Genomic DNA, 16,686 nt, shown 5'->3' on the forward strand with positions numbered 1-16,686 from the left:
TTTATATTGGAAAACTGATGTGTAGCTTGGTCTTTATGGGACAGAACCACCAACCAATACCTGCAGATTTTGTGTGTGTGGACAGAAGTTACTTTTAACGTTCAGTTTTGCTATATTGAAACAGAATGAGTAAATGAACTTTTTTTTTTTTTTTACAAGAGGTAAGAAAAGATTCAATTGGATTCTTCCAGAGGAAGGAAAAGGAGTGGAAAGCAGGTCTTCATTTTGCATTCATCAACTGTAAAAGTTCACATAGTTGCTTTGTCTACCTCCATCAATCTCTGCTTCTTTATCTGTTAGTTTTTCTTCTAAGTTGTTCATAACATGATGTAGTTCTGCTGCACCGACATAACCATTGCCATCCTTGTCAAAGATTTGGAATGTCTCCAGAATTTCTTCTTCACAGTCTGTATCTTTCAATTTTCTAGCCATAGTCAAAAATTCTGGGAAGGCAATGATGCCATTACCGTCAGCATCCACCTCATTGATCATATCCTGCAATTCAGCTTCTGTTGGGCTCCGACCTAGTGACCTCTGACAGTGCCAAGTTCCTTTGTTGTGATGGTGCCATCACCATCTTTGTCAAATAGGGAAAAAGCCTCCTTGAACTTAACAAGCTGTCGTCCTTCAGTCTGCTGATCAGCCATGGTGCGAGCAAAGGGAGGAGGGAGGGCAAGCAGAGGGAGCAGGGTGGCTGCACCAGTGCAGGGGCTGGGGATGGGAGACAGTGCCTCCCCTGCTGCAGCTAGGGAGTGGGCACACTCACTGCTGTGCTGCCACCCCCACCCCAGCTGCGAGGAACAGGTACCCACCAGGCTCCCAACACCATTGGCCTCCCATCATTTTGTTTTAAAACACTTGCTTTCTGGCACCACAAGATGTTCCAGGCTCATCTGGTACGTTCTTTGCCTAGCTGTGGCATGACCATTTCTCTGAAAAGCCCTGGTTCCTTCTGTGGGAGAATGGTATCCAGGAACCCAGATCTGGGCACTCATTGCTTTGAATTTCTGCTTTATTTTCCATGTGACTCTGGTCTTAATTTGTTATTATGTAGCAAGACTTATTTGTCTGTATTTTCTGCTGGTTATTAATGTATTGCCCCTTATCCAAATGCACCCTTTGTTACCTACTCTGCAATAATGGGGATGGAAATTAAGCATTTCTCCTCCATGGAGAGCACAATGTCATGATCTACCAGTGAAGGGCATTGGAGGGCCATTGTAGGTGAAAGGCTCTTCTTGTCCTGGTTCGAGTGTGCTACTGTTTTGCTATCCCTTCACCCCTACCACATGGCTGTCAGCAGTGTGTGGAAAAATCCAGTGCTGCTCTGCCCCAGCTACTTGTCCAGACCACATAGTCCCTTGGTGAGCTCACAGCCTTGGCCCCAGTCCCGTGACCACCTCACTGTAGCGCTCCCATCGTGGACATCACACGCTCCAGGCCTCATGCTGCTCTCCTGGTGCACAGGCTCCGAGTATCACACTGCTCCTGTGTGCCTGTCTGTTGTCTTGGCTACATCTACCCCAGGGGAGTGCTGTTGGCTTGCCTGCCCTAGCTGCAATTCCTTCCTGCCAGCTTCCGCCTGCCTGCACCCCGGAAGGGTATTTCCTGCGTCTTGGTGACTGTGGAGCAGCTCTGGCCCAGGCAACCCACTAATTTATAGCATTCACTGAATGTCTCCATCTACCACACCCTCTCCCATGAGATCTGAATCTCATCCTTGGGGAGACGCCCCTTCCAAGTCTGTTCATTCCTTGGGCTCTCTGTCTCTGCCTTAGAGTGTTCTTTAAAGTTTTCTTTATACCTTTACAGTTATTCCCCTGTTATGGTTTATGTTAAATTCCCTGTTCAAATGACCACATGATTTCTACTTCCTAAGGTGACTCTGACTCATACATACTCCATATTGGATTCTCTTTCCCAGCTGTGTTGATTGTATTTATCAATATATCCTCAGTAAGTGAATCTCTATTATGTTGTTTAAACTACGTAAAAAGACTTCCTAGGAAAAGGCACTCTCCTGTTCTTATTCGCCATCCTTTCCGACTCCTTGCACCTACTCATTTCTATCTCATTAATTTCTAGTTAATCCTTTGTTTTCTCTTGCACTATTGAGAAGATACATGCACAATTTCTGATTTCCTTTTCCACAAAGGGTAGCATCTTACTGATTCTTTTACATTTTGCTTTTTTTCTTCACTTAACTATATAGCCCAGTAAGCATACCATGCCAGTTCACAGGAATCTTTCTCATTCTTTTTACAGTTGTGTAGTACTCCACAGCTCAAGTGTACTGGAGTTTATTCAGCCACTCTCTCAAGGATGGATATCTAAGCTGTTTCTGCACAAGGCTGCGATGAATAATCCATCATATATATTTTTGTATTTTGGGAGATGCATCTTCAGGGTAGATTCCTAGAAGTGGGATTACTCAGTTGGAAACTAAATCCACGAATTGCTTTGTTAGTCATTGCCAAGTTCCTCTTGCACAGGGCTGTGCCAATTTGTATTCCCACCAGCCATGCATGAGGGTGCCTGTTTTCCTCAGCCTTGCCAACAGGATGTGTTCTCATACTTTAAAATTGTTGCTTATCTGATAGGTGAGAAATGGTATAGTTCTAACTTGTGTTTCCTTAATTATGAGCAATTTGAATATTTTTTCACATGTTTAAATGCCATATATATATTCTTAAGTCAATTTTCTGTTCCTGTCTTTTTCCTATTCTTCTGTTGATTTTGGTCATTCCCCTCTTTAAGAATTCTTTAAATATTGAGGATATGAGCCCCTTGCTTGTGGTATAAGTTACAAACATTTTCCCCAGTCTGTTGGTTGTCTTTTGACTTTGTATGTAGTGCTCCTGCCATGCAGATGTTTTTATATTTTTATGTAGCCACGTTTATTGATCTATTCTCTTATTTTGTCTGGATTGTGACTACTTGTGGTTAGAAAGACTTTCCCTGTACCATGATCAAAGAGGAATTTACCCATGTTTTTTCCTAGTATTTATATAATTTAGATGTTTATGTTTGATTCCTGATGCACTTCAATTTTACTCTTATGTATGGTGTGAGATACAGATCTTATCTCTTTCTGGTAAGTACCCAGCTTTCTCTGTCTTTGCCCCAGCAGCAGTGTCCCTTTCATTTCTTTGCATGAATCCACTTAGATAAATTTTTCATTGTTGGTTTTTTTAATGTTTTGTTCAGAATTTGTACATTCGAGTTGCACTGTTATATCTGACATGAATGAAATAAAATCTTAATTGCAGATTGAAAAAAAAAAAAAGAAATGCCCCCTTCATCACAAACTAAATTTCCATACATACTTGGGTCTCTTGTGGGACTTTTTATTCTATCCTGCCGGTCTGTTTGCCTGATCATGTCCCAGTCCCAGACTGTTTTAGATAGAGAGGCTCTAGAGCAGCCTTTAGTGTCTGGTAGAGCTAGTTTCCCCTACATTGTGCTTTTTAATTGATTTGCCAGCTCTTCTAGTACATTTATTTTTCCATACTAATGTTAATAACAACTTATCCTTGATAGTTAAAATGATTCAATTATGTGACGCTAACTAAATTGAGGAAGCAATTCAAGAGCTCAGAGGTGCAGTTGCATTAACAGTGAATAATGCAGCCAGTGGGAGTCCATGACAGAGACCTGGGCCCTGGGAGAAGATTGAGGACCAGGCATTAGTAGCCCAGATGAGGTGAGGAAAATCATAGAGGTAGGAGGCAAACCCAAGGTAAGAGTGTGTCCTGGAAGTCACTGTTGGCTAGAGCACCAAATTGGAAGTTCAGAAGCAGTGGTCAGACCCAGAAGACGTTGGGCAATCATCACTATACAATGGTGACAAAGAGCCTTCAGGTTCCATATGGCAGCTGACCAGTTCCGATTCTGATAAATTGAGCTTATATTGTCCGTTTGGTAGGAAAATTCTCAACTCTCCAATTCTACTAGTCAACAACATGGCTTTGGAGGGTTTTGTTTAAGTGAATTTATGCCTGACATATTTCTGAAGGAAACTTTGTTTCATTTTGTTCCTGGTAAATCTAAGTCCCTTCTTTCAGAGTTCAATAATTTGAAACTAAAAGTTTTAAATGCATTTTAAACAGCCACTTTCCCTCCCCTACCCACACATTTACGAAAATAAACAGGGCCACCCTACCAGCCTCTAGCTCTCTGATTTGCATAACAGCAAGAGCTGATGCAAATTCTCACATTTGGGGCTATTTCAGAGTTTGTGGAGATGGCAAAGGGTTCCTCTCCTTAAATAGTCTTGAGAATGGTACCTTGGATGGGGGCTTTCTAAAGCACTGTTACTGTAAAGTGAAAATATTTGAAGAAATAAAATGCTAATGATAAAAAGAAAAACTTTTGATGGTGTAAGATTTTATTTTTGCAGTAAGAAAACATCGCAGCCCTAAGCAGAGAGTCAGAGTTTGTAGCGCTGTCAGCTGGGGCTCTGCTCTCTGTCCCACCCTGCTCCCTGCCGCATGGGGCCCTATGAGCCCTGCCCTCCACACACACACATTTCCCTTCCCTCCTGCCAAAAAAGTCATACTTGAAACCCCTTTGTACTTCCTCCCTTAGAGTATTGCACAGTATAGCATTGTATGGCATTTAGCACATATGTTCGTCAACAGGAATACAGTACTCCCTGGTCTACCATACTTGGTGATAAGACTGTGAAGTAAGTGCAGTTTGCTGTGGCTGTTCTCTCATGGCACCATTCATGCTGCTTCACTGGCTGGAATAACCCAGTCTCCCACTTCTGGGTTCCAGTTCAGGAGCATTGCTAGCGTAACAGGGATTGATAATGGCAAGTTGACTGGTAAAGGGAATTGGAGGAAATGGGGGAGGGGATTAATATTTATGGAGCTGTTACTTTGTCCAAGGCAAAAGCTGTTTAAAGATGCTTGTTTCGGGGATCCCTGGGTGGCGCAGTGGTTTGGCGCCTGCCTTTGGCCCAGGGCACGATCCTGGAGACCCGGGATCGAATCTCACGTCGGGCTCCCGGTGCATGGAGCCTGCTTCTCTCTCTGCCTGTGTCTCTGCCTCTCTCTCTCCCTCTCTCTCTCTCTGTGACTATCATAAATAAATAAAATTAAAAAAAAAAAAAAAGAAAAAGAAAAAAAATAAAGATGCTTGTTTCATCTAATTATCATAGCTTTTTATGAACTGGGCATTTAATATTATTTTTTACAAGCTAGCAAATAAAGGGAAGAGATCATCTACTCTGTCTTCTTTGTACAAACTACTCTAACGAACCAAGTAGTTGATGTTTCCTTTTCTTTCTTAAAAAAATTTTTTTTGAATGGGGCATTTTTATCCTCATTTTTCACTGTGTCATTAGTTGAGCTAGGCTTTTCTCTCACTTCTGCTTGACCCAGAGCCCTTGCCGAATTATGGTGCCTTTTGATTTACTCAATGCCTAGGACAGTGTCCAGTGAATGGTAGGTACTTTGGAATCTCAGGGTTAATCATGAACTTTCAAAGATTCAAAGCTTGATCCCCAAATTGTAACCTTCAACTTTTCAGGGACTCGCTAGGATACTTTGGTTGGTGTAGGCTGTTTTTGGTAGTAAAACCAAAACACTTCTTTATCCCAGTCACTCAGCTTAGCAGACTGCCTTGTCTGACCCTGAGAAAAGATTCCTCTGACTTCTTTGATTCTGTTTCTTCTCTTTTCTGTGCCTTTGGTTGACCCCAAATTTAGAAAACCTCATAACATAATTTGGCCCTCTAGATTTTCTCAAAAGTAAGTCTGTCGCTAATGACTGAGCTGATTCTACAGCTAAAATTCCAGCAAAGTCTGACCTCAAAATCATGGAGTCTGTTTTTTCCTAATTGAGAATGTCATTCACTTTTCTTTGAGGATTTTTCCCAGCACAGGAGGCTACTTCTCGGGGCAACCAAATACAAATAAGCAGTAAATATATGGTAACATGCTTGACTTCACAAATCATCAGAGAAATGCTAATTAAAATTGAGGAGCCTTTTTTTTTTTTTTGGTCCAACAGATTACTGCAATTTAAGAGACTGAGAGCATCCAAAGTCAGCATGGATGTGGGGAAACCTCTCTTTTGATGAGAGATGGACATCTTTAGATGCCCAGTTAAGAGTATTGATCAAAATTTGAAAGAGGCATATTCACTAGTTTACTTTTGGTTGTCTTCTCATCATTTTTTGAATTTTTTATATCTTTTCTTCCTTTCTATATTAAGTCAGAGTTCTCCAGAGAAACAATATCAGATCTATGTATCTAGATCTACATCTATATATATAGAAGATATAGAGATTTGTTATAGGAACTGACTGACACAATATTATAGAGGCCAAGAAGTCCCACTATCTGCCATCTGAAATCTGGAGAATGAGCAAAGTCAATGGGATGATTCAGTCTGAGACCAAGGGCCTGATAATCGGGGGCAAGGGATGTAAATCTTGGTCGCAGTCTGATGGCCTGAAAACCAGGAGCACTGATGTCTGAGGGCTCGGAGAAGATGGATGACCCTGCTCAAGCAAAAACAGCAAAGTTTTCCTTCCTCCACCTCTTTGTTCTATTCAGACCCCCAAAAGATTGGATGATACCCACTCACATTGGTATGGATGGATCTTATTTGCCCAGCCTACCCATTCAAGTGCAAATCTTTTCCAGAAACACCCTCACAGATACACCCAGAAATGTTTACCAGCTATCTGGACATGCCTTAGCCCAGTCACAGTGGCACATAAAATTAATCATCACACTGTCTTCCTTTTTTGTTTTTATCTTTAGAAATCTTGTTGGTTGAAACTTGCTTCCTTAGGAGAGTCTTCTTGTGATGTTAGCTCTTCACCTTCTTTCCTTGTGTTCTTTTTATGCTCACTTGCCTGGAGAGACAGAAGCACCTACAAGCAGGTTATTTTTTATTTCAGGGACTTTGCTGAGAGCCACCCTCACTCTTGGAGGCTGAAAATAAATGAAATGTATTTCCAAGGAAAAGAATGAGTGGCTACAGGAAGATGTCTCCCCACCCCCACCTGCAGGGGCTGACTTCATGTAATTCTAGGAGGCGGGACCAGGTTCTACTCAGACCTTCTTCCCTTCTTCCATGGTCTGTCTGATTCCTGGATCTTCAGTCTCTATCTGAAGACCCCAAGCTGTCAGTGGCCTACATGGGGCCCTGTGTGAATTACAAGAAGGCATCACTTTGGGAGAGAACAATATTGCTGGCCAGTGTGTGGTGAGCAGATGTTGTCTTTGTGTGATCTGAGAAGAGGATGTATTTTTGTTTGTAGAACAGAGTATGAGCTTGATTCCAGTTCCCTCCCCTCACCCTCTGGGCCAGGCATCCTTTTGCAGGGCACTGCCAGCACAACCTTACCTGAAGTCCTGCAAAGGATGCTGGATTTGTCTTTCAGATCTGACACTTGGGAAATTGGCATTTTGCCTGAGCCTTAGGGTAGGATATGGTTCTTAGTCTCCTTCCCCACCTTAGCTCAGGCTTTAGAGTTTTTTGGCAGTTTGTTCTGTAGTTTAATTTGCTCTTTTTTTTTGTTTCAGTGAGTTTTAAGAGAGAGGAGTAAAATAAAATCCCTGCTTCCTCTACCATGTTTAGCTGGAAGTTAATTTCAGAAACATAACATCATAACTGATTTGAATTGTCTTTCGTTTTACACTTCTTTGCAGTATTGACTCACTCCTAATTGACTTGTGTTAGTCATCACCCTCTCCTCTGAAAGTACCCGTCTTTAGATTGCTGCAGTGACACAGTATTATTCAAAAACACTTTTCCCTGGATTTTGGGGCCTGTGCGACATTTCCCAGTCCTCGTCAGTTCATGTACACACTTCTATGTTTTTTGCAGTTTTCTCAAGAATGCAGCTGCCGGAAAAGCATACTAAAGGGGTCAACACTTAGATCATGGAATAATCCACCCATTTCCAGTCAACAGCACTACACCCTGCATTACTTGTGCAGAATTCCAGTTGACTGATGAGGGTTTTAGCTAAACTCTCGGCCAGTGGCAGGATTGGTGGAATGGTCTCACTTAGGATGTGGCTATTGGTGTGTCTGTATTGAAGAGAGGCAGGGGGCAAGAAGCAACTACTCCATAAACAAAGGTCAATTCTGTTGAAGGTTTTTTTGCTTGTTTCAAATTTTTATTTTGCTAGATCGTTCACTCCAATGGGAAAAAGACCAGTTTACATTTGGCCAGATAAGTAAAGAGTTGAATGTGATAATCCAAATTAATTGGTGCCGTATTTTTTCTAATTTATTCTGATATTTTACAGATTGTCACCTCGGTCAACTGGTTTTGTTTGTAGGAAGCCATAGTGAGGAGAGCTCTGGAACATCTTTCTTCCTTGGAGGCTGTCTTTGACCCTAGAACAATTGCTGATGCATTCTTGATTCAGGCCAGACTCCTCTTGGGCACAGAAGCCTACTCCTACATACTTAGATTTTTGTGACCCAGACTCCCTGTTTGTAAATAGTTTCAAAAGAACACCTCAATATCCCCAGGGTTATATTGAGCCATTTCTTCCTGTTTTGTAACTTTGGTTGGTGGAGAGCAACTATTTCCTCAGGAGAAATTGTTTTCTTTTAAATATAAATTTATTTATTTGAGAGAGAGAGAGAGAGAGAGAGAGAGAGAGAGAGCATGTTAGAGTTGGGAGAGGTGAGGGGCAGAGCCAGAGGAGAGAGAATCTCAAGCAGACTCCCTGCTGAGTGTGGAGCCCAATGCAGGCTTTGATCCTATGACTCTGAGATCATGATCTAAGCTGAAATCAAGAGTCAGATGTTTAACCAACTGAGCCACCCAGGTGCCCTGAAAATGTTTTCTTTTAAAGGGTCTTTATTTTAAAATAATATTTAAAATATCCAAGTTATCTTTTATGAGGAGAAACCATAAAAACCTATTCATCTGTAAGGAGGAGTAGGTAGAGTGCATGCTTTAACAAAACAGCCATCCAATGCTTTAGTCTAACCAGCATGGTCCAGGACATTGGGGGAAAAAAATCTCAGTATCCAACAGATCACTCTTCAAGGTGAGCAGTTTGAGAGTGGTGTGTACAGAAGACATCTGGTTTAAATGGAAAATGTAAAGGAGTCAACCTGCCCCTCTGGCTTTTGCTGAGTGCTGCAGATAGTGCCAGCACTGTGATGAGCATTGCCTCAAACACTCTCACCATCCAGGTCGTTTGTAATTTGCACTGAAGTGTAACTGAAACTGTTTTCTAAAACTCTTGACATTCCTTCCTGTAAAAATCGAGGAGTCAGCACACCATCTCCTTGTCCTGATCTGGTGAGAGGTTCAGGGGAGCCCAAGGAGAAGAGAACCGAGCGCCAGGAGCACCCTGGCCACGTGAAACCCTGGGGAGTTATACACAGCTGAGGAGCTTTGTGTGTTCACCTGTTTATACCCTTTAAACAATACAATCTGAACACTTATTGCCATGTTAGATAATAGCCTTGCCCATCTTGCTAAGGTGGGTCACGCTTCCTCTGTTTCTTCAAAGCCTGATGAGCAAAATAAAACCTTTCTTGATGTTTAAGTCGAGGATAACTTTAAAATCATTGCTTGCTGCACTGAGCTGCTGGTAGAATTGGTTCCAGGGCCCGAGGAGGTTTGGGAGAGAGCCCAAGATCATCATCCTTTGTGAACAGCGTGTCTGCTTTTTGTGCTTTGTTGGTGTTGGTGTTCTCTGGGGCATCTTAGCACTCTCAGAGTCTGGCCTGTGGCTCCCAGCCTGTCAAAGCTTCTCTCCTCTTTATCTCCTTGCTATTCTCAGTCTTCTGGGAGCTTGAAAAACCTTCAAACAAGCTTGTTAAGGTTATTAAACTGGAGTCCAATTCACCAACAAAGGGCTGAGGGGACTCCCCACGATCCGGAGTGAATGCCACAAGGGAGCTATTTTTGCCTGATAGATGCCCTTTTTGCTTACTGCCAGATCTCTGGCTGTGTCTCGTGTAGGTGAGGGTTTTGTATTGTTTAATTTAAGATAGATTAGGAATCCTCATAATTTGAAGGAATGAGATGAATAAAAGTATGGTAAAGGCAATATTGTATTTAGAGTTTGTTTTTCACTCTGACCGTATTAAGGGAGAATCTGCCAAGTGGCTGAGCAGTAGGAAAGCTATCGCCAAGTCTGGACAGGCAGGGGACTGTATAACTGAGCCACTTTGGGGGTTAGGGGTGCATTTGGTAGAAGAAATGCCTTCCGAAGAAGAAAATGTGGAAGAAAATGTGACTTCCTGTTCTGGTTCTGTTGCTAGCTCAAAAAGTTAACCATTCACCCTGGATCTATTTCCTTAACTGTAGGTTCAAAGCTTTAAAACAGAAAATAAGATTCTTTTAACCCAACATTTTTAGTTGTGTGTGTGTGTTTTCCTTTAAAGTCCTTTAAAATACAGGACTCATAGTGTGCCTGGATGGCTCAGTCAGTTAAGGATGTGACTTGATTTCGGCTCAGGTTATGATCTCAGAGTTGTGAGACTGAGCCCTGCGTAGGGCTCATGTGCTGGGAGTGGAGCCTCCTTAAAATTCTCTGTCTCCCTCTCCCCCCTCCATCCCCCACTCTCCCTTGAGTATGCCCATGCTTATTCTCTCTCTCTCTCTCAAAAAAAAAAAAAAATTTTACAAGACTCATGGCAGATGGCCAAATAGCATACCAGATTTAGTGTTGTCCTGAGATCAGATATCATGACAAGGGACAGAGTAAATTACCTGGGCCTCTCTCATCAACCCCAATTTGATGGAACAAGGCAGATAAGATTAAAGACTGGAACACTTTTCTGCACAGAAACCATTAGCCAGCATCCATTGGTCAACAGAGCATGAGGTGGTATCTGCTGGGGTTCAGGACCCATCAAAATTGATGAATAAGAGCAATTGTGACACAGTCCTGGGCAGTTGGGTTTGGGTTGGTGTTTGCTGTGCTGTCTGAATTTTATAATCCTCTCATTCTAAAAATGTTAAATCTCATCCTATATGTTCCCTGATGATCTATGTTTAATATTTTTTCCTGCCCCTTTAGATGTTGCCATTTGCATGCTGATTTGTGAAGGAATATCTCCTTCTGAGAATCTTTAGCAACTTTTGTTTTGAAGCAAACTGCAAAATTCATAAATTTTAAAAGGAAGCAGGAGGGTAGAGAGGCACGTTTTACTTTTAACATGTTGTCAGAAATGAGTGAGGTACAGTCTGGAGACAAAATCTTGGCCCTGAAATGATGACTTGAGACCAGTGATTCTAATCTGTCATAGTGATGAGAACAGATTGGTTCTCCTGGAGGGTCCTGGGGGCCTTCTGAGGATGGAGGCTGGTTTGGAGTGTGAGCTAAGATTTCCCTCTCTCCCTTTTAGGCTGTGTTAGTGGCATGCTCACCAGACACAGAATAAGAGCCATTGAGAACACTATATGTAATGTGTAGAATTCATTGTATTTTATATTTGGATATCATTCACGATCACACACAAATTTAGGAAATGGATATACATGTTATTTGAATACTCATTGTACAGTATATATACTTGTGAAAATATATCAGTGTAAGGACCAGAGTCTTCTACAAGGTCTAAAAAATCCTATGTGGATCTGTTCACATTGTAGATCCCAGGTACTCATGTGATCCCTAGGCAGGCATCCATTCATGCATGTCCCGGGTACTCGGAGAGCCTCTGGGATTGCCTGCTAAGGTCTAAGTCACACACTGTGTTTAGATGTTTACTTATAAGCCTATTTTACTTCAATCTCCTTTCTTTCCTATGATATACAACAGTAATATCACCTTCCTCGCTACGATCACCTTACTGTGATCTGGCCCCTGCCACATCTCCCACCTCCTCTGCTCTCCTTCTCCTTCCCTATCACTTTCCTTGGCTGACCACTCCGACCTTCTTTCTGTTCCTAGCACACATGAATCTCTTTTCCTCACTGCCTTTGCACTTTCTGTTCCTTCTGCCCGGAATGTACATCTCACTCTGCACAAATGTCACAACTGCAGAGAGGTCTTTCTCAACTCCCCTATCCAATGCTATGCCTACCCATAACTTCATCATGTGAATGTTTTAGTTTTCTCAAACCATGTTTGTCATCACTCTGAAGACTGACCTCTGTTTGCTGACTTGTTATTTGCCCATCTCCAACATAGGAGGGCGAGCTCCGTGGCATTAAGGACAATGCCGGTGTCGTGCCAGGCCCTGGGCCAGCTCCTGGAAGAGGGCCTGGCACAGAGGAGTGGAAGGACACCCACTGTGGACTCAGTGGGCATACACGTGCTGGCTGCAAAGTGGGCTTGATTTTGAGAGTAAGAACAACAAACTCAACATAAAAATAAAAAAAAAACCTCTTCTGAACAATGATCCCTACGATGTCATAAATCTGTGTTTCCTGGTTGATTCACATCATTTGCTTTTGGAGGAGTAAAAAAAAAAAAAAAAGTAAAATTCTGTTATCCCATAGACTTTCCTGCTTTCATGGCTGACTTCCATCCTTGCCCCTTTGAAGCTCTCAGTCTGCCTGCCAGGCTCCCTGGCTCCCCTGAGGCCGGGTTCAGAGCATCCCCCTGAGGATGCCCTTCTCATCGGCCTCACCCTGCTGCCTCCCTGCACATTTCTAGATAGCATCTGTTGTGTCAATTTGCATTTACTTATATCCTCTCTTGGAAGAGTTGCTTTATTCTTTAGGGTGTACAGTGCTGGGTAGGCGATAGGCAAGAGAACTTTGTAATCGTATTTTCAGGTATTTGAGAGGAAAACTTGGTGATTTTTTTTTTCATTTCCCAAACATTTTCTTACTCTGTTACCTGATATAAAAAGCCATCTGGATCTACTAAATGAATCTGCTGTCATCTTCAGAAAAGTAGTTGACTGCCTCAGAGAGAAACAACAGAGTCATATTTGTCTACTGCTTAAAATTTAAAACATCCCATGAGTGTATTCATTAGTGGTCTCATCCTTTCCTGTTGTAACAATGTGCAATTCCATGGTCTTTGACAGTGGAGCATCATGAAGGGCACTCACTCCTATGAATCACAGGACTGAGGGACTTTGGAGGTCTTCTCTGCCAGCCTCCCACGAGGAGGGTCTCTGTGAAGCCGCTCAGTGATGTAGCACAATCAAAGGATATTAGGGTTAGTCATTTCATCCTGTCTCCTGTCTCTGAGCAGCAACAAGCTAACCCACTCTAGTCAAATAGAGTTTTACAAGATACACACTCTCTCAGGCATTTCCCAAGGGAAAACCATGGTGTGCTGGTGTGAAGTGACAACACAGGAAGTCAGTTGTGGGACCAGACCAACTGGGGAAGCTCGGTTTTCTCTCCCAGGCTCAGAGCCCAGCCCACATTCCTGCTGTTTCCATGGAACTGAAATGTTTGTGTGGGTTTAGTAATCACCAGGAGAAGCTGGTCATGAGGTGACGTCCTCCTTCACCAGTGCCAGGAGGATGAACCTGGTGACTCTCTACAGCAGGCGTTTCCCCCACATCCTTGACCTGAATTTCTGAACCTTAAGGTTTCATAACTCAACCAGACTTAGAGTGAGGTGTTATCTAACTAAATGATAAAACAACCACATATTTTACCATGTTCACACCTGTGGGATTTTGAACTACAAGAAGGAGAAAAGAAAGAGCCGAGGCTGGTGAAACCCTATAAATCATTTTCATTTCTCACCACGCCTGTTTCTGAGAGTGTCTCATTCTTCTTCCATTTTTTCCTCACAGCTCAGACAGAAAACAGGCACGGTCCAGGGAAAACATTTCCTGGGAGACAGGGGGTAGATGGGTTCCTGCTTCCCGTGTTTGTCCCACTGCGGTGGTCTGGTGGGAATACATGTGCATAGGCCAGCAGCTCACACCCCTCACTGTGATTGATGGGTCTGTACACGTGTGTGTGTGTGTGTGTGTGTGTGTGTGTGCAGGGTGGAGGCCTGTGGGATGGAGAGGATATGAAAAAGCCTCAAAATTCATGTAAAGAGGACGTTTTAATTCAAGAGTCCCCACCAAGGAACTCTAGTACCATGCTCAAGATAAACACATGCTTTTTTCAAAAGGTGTTGCCAAGAAACATGTCAAGTACTTGTGCTTTTCATTCAAACTTTAAGTTAAGTCACATTTAATGTGCTCATCAAGACAGCTAAATAAGGATTCCAGCCAGACCAAAATTATCTAGAGCAAGAAGCCTGCCATGTGCTGTCACTGGTTCTGCTGATGTCGCTGTGTCCTGAGTGTCCTTTTGAACTTGTTACATAGCCAATGTTTACATGGCCTCTCTGCCTCCCAACCTCAATCAATCATTTTATTTGGATGATCTCTCCTGTGTCTCTTTCAAACAAAAAAAGAGGAGGTATCACTAGTGCCCTCTGATGGAATGCCACAGGATCATGGCTGTGGCATCTCAACAGCAGCACTCCATGAGAGACAAAGTTGTCCATGCTTTGCTAAATGACAGATTAGGAGGGACGCAGAAAGGACTTTTCTCTCAACTTCCAGCTGTTTTGTACTTTAACAAATTTTCAGCGCGGTTACCCAGAATTACTAACATTTTACAGCACATTAGAAAAGTGATTTCCTGGTCATTTTCTAAAGTCTGAATCTTTTTGCCAGCTCTCCTATCGACCTGGTAGCATAGAAACCCCTCAGTTCTCCCATTTAAGAACAGTAAATGAAATTGGCTTTCAATGCATTTTCAGAAGGACATGATTTTTAGAGTCATTCTGAACAATTTAGAAATGAACCCAATTGAGTTTTCTGTCCCTCAGCTGGTTAGTAGAGAATATGGTTTCTTGAGCTAAGATAGCGATTCTAGAAGAATTCATGAGCTCTATAGCTCTGGATGTCTCCCAGCTAATTTTAATAAGCAGGTCTGGGGTTGGAGAGATGGCTAAGCTCCAGTTTAAATCAAATGAGGTGGTGGTGGGTGGGAATTTGCGAGGTGGTTAGGAGTACAGCCTCTGAAACAGGGTAGGTGGAATTCCAATTGCAGTTCAACTACTTACGTGTGAACTTGATCAAGTAATTTTTTTTAAAAATATTTTATTTATTTATGAGAGACAGAGAGAGAGAGAGAGAGAGACAGGCAGAGGGAGAAGCAGGCTCCATGCAGGGAGCCTGATGCGGGACTTGACCCAGGGTCTCCAGGATCATACCCTCGGCACTAAACCGCTGAGCCACTGGGACTGCCCTTGATCAAGTAATTTAACATCATTCATGCACATGAGAAAATTCTCTGCATCACTTGCATCAGGGAAATACAAATCAAAACCACAATGAGATACCACCTCACACCAGTGAGAATGGGGAAAATTAACAAGGCAGGAAACCACAAATGTTGGAGAGGATGCGGAGGAAAGGGAACCCTCTTACACTGTTGGTGGGAATGTGAACTGGTGCAGCCACTCTGGAAAACTGTGTGGAGGTTCCTCAAAGAGTTAAAAATAGACCTGCCCTACGACCCAGCAATTGCACTGCTGGGGATTTACCCCAAAGATACAGATGCAGTGAAATGCCGGGACACCTGCCCCCCGATGTTTCTAGCAGCAATGTCCACAATAGCCAAACTGTGGAAGGAGCCTCGGTGTCCATCGAAAGATGAATGGATAAAGAAGATGTGGTCTATGTATACAATGGAATATTACTCAGCCATTAGAAACGACAAATACCCACCATTTGCTTCAACGTGGATGGAACTGGAGGGTATTATGCTGAGTGAAGTAAGTCAGTCGGAGAAGGACAAACAGTGTATGTTCTCATTCATTTGGGGGATATAAATAATAGTGAAAGGGAATATAAGGGAAGGGAGAAGAAATGTGTGGGAAATATCAGGAAGGGAGACAGAACATGAAAGACTCCTAACTCTGGGAAACGAACTAGGGGTGGTGGAAGGGGAGGAGGGCGGGGGTGGGGGTGAGTGGGTGACGGGCACTGAGGTGGGGGCACTTGACAGGATGAGCACTGGGTGTTATTCTGTATGTTGGCAAATTGAACACCAATAAAAAATAAATTTATTATTAAAAAATAACATCATTCTGGGTCAGAATGATTAAGCCACCAATGTTATATTATGTTTGCCCTATTTAAGACAAACTTGGGCCATTTTCTAAAAAAATACTATTTATTTCAGAGAGAGTGTGTGAGAGCACGTCCGTAGGGAGAGAATCTTCAAGAGACTCCCTGCTGAGGGCAGAGCCTAAGCCAGGGCTTGATGCGACCCTGAGATCATGACCTGAGCCTAAACCAAGAATCAGATGCTCAACTGACTGAGCTACTCGGCGCTGTAAACTTGGTCCATTTTTGAGTTCTTGGATTACGCTTAACTATATTCAAAAGCTTGGGGTAAGGTCTTACTGAAAATATCCTGGTAAATTCCAGAATTACAGAAATTTCTTCTCAAAGCACATCCAAAGAAACAATTTTACAAACTGTTAAATATAAGATAAATAAGATAAATAAGGTCTGCGATCTAATATATAACATGGTGACTAAAATTAATTGAAATCATTGAAATTGAAATCATTGAAATTTGCTGAGAGTAGAACTTAAGTGTTCTCACCAAAAAAAAAAAAAAAAAGGTAAATATGTGAGGTGATGAAGGTGTTAATCTGTTCATTAGGGAAGATTGTTTCACAATGTAGATGTATGTCAAATGATAACACTGTGTACTCTAAATATCTTACAATTTCATTTGTTAATTTTATCTCAAT

The 16,686-nt window shown here is 42.4% G+C and overlaps 1 protein-coding gene across 1 annotated transcript; it reads right to left on the reverse strand.

Annotated features, from left to right (window-relative positions):
* Positions 1-234: 234 nt before the first annotated feature.
* On the reverse strand, positions 235-647 carry LOC112919396 (uncharacterized). The gene is made up of 2 exons (XM_072748167.1): positions 533-647; positions 235-443 (listed from the first exon to the last, which is right to left on the reverse strand). Exons 1-2 carry the CDS (start codon positions 645-647, stop codon positions 235-237), a joined length of 324 nt encoding a protein of 107 aa, XP_072604268.1.
* Positions 648-16,686: the final 16,039 nt, after the last annotated feature.

This window comes from Vulpes vulpes, chromosome 1, assembly GCF_048418805.1.
Source record: "Vulpes vulpes isolate BD-2025 chromosome 1, VulVul3, whole genome shotgun sequence".
NCBI classification, from domain to species: Eukaryota; Metazoa; Chordata; class Mammalia; order Carnivora; family Canidae; genus Vulpes; species Vulpes vulpes.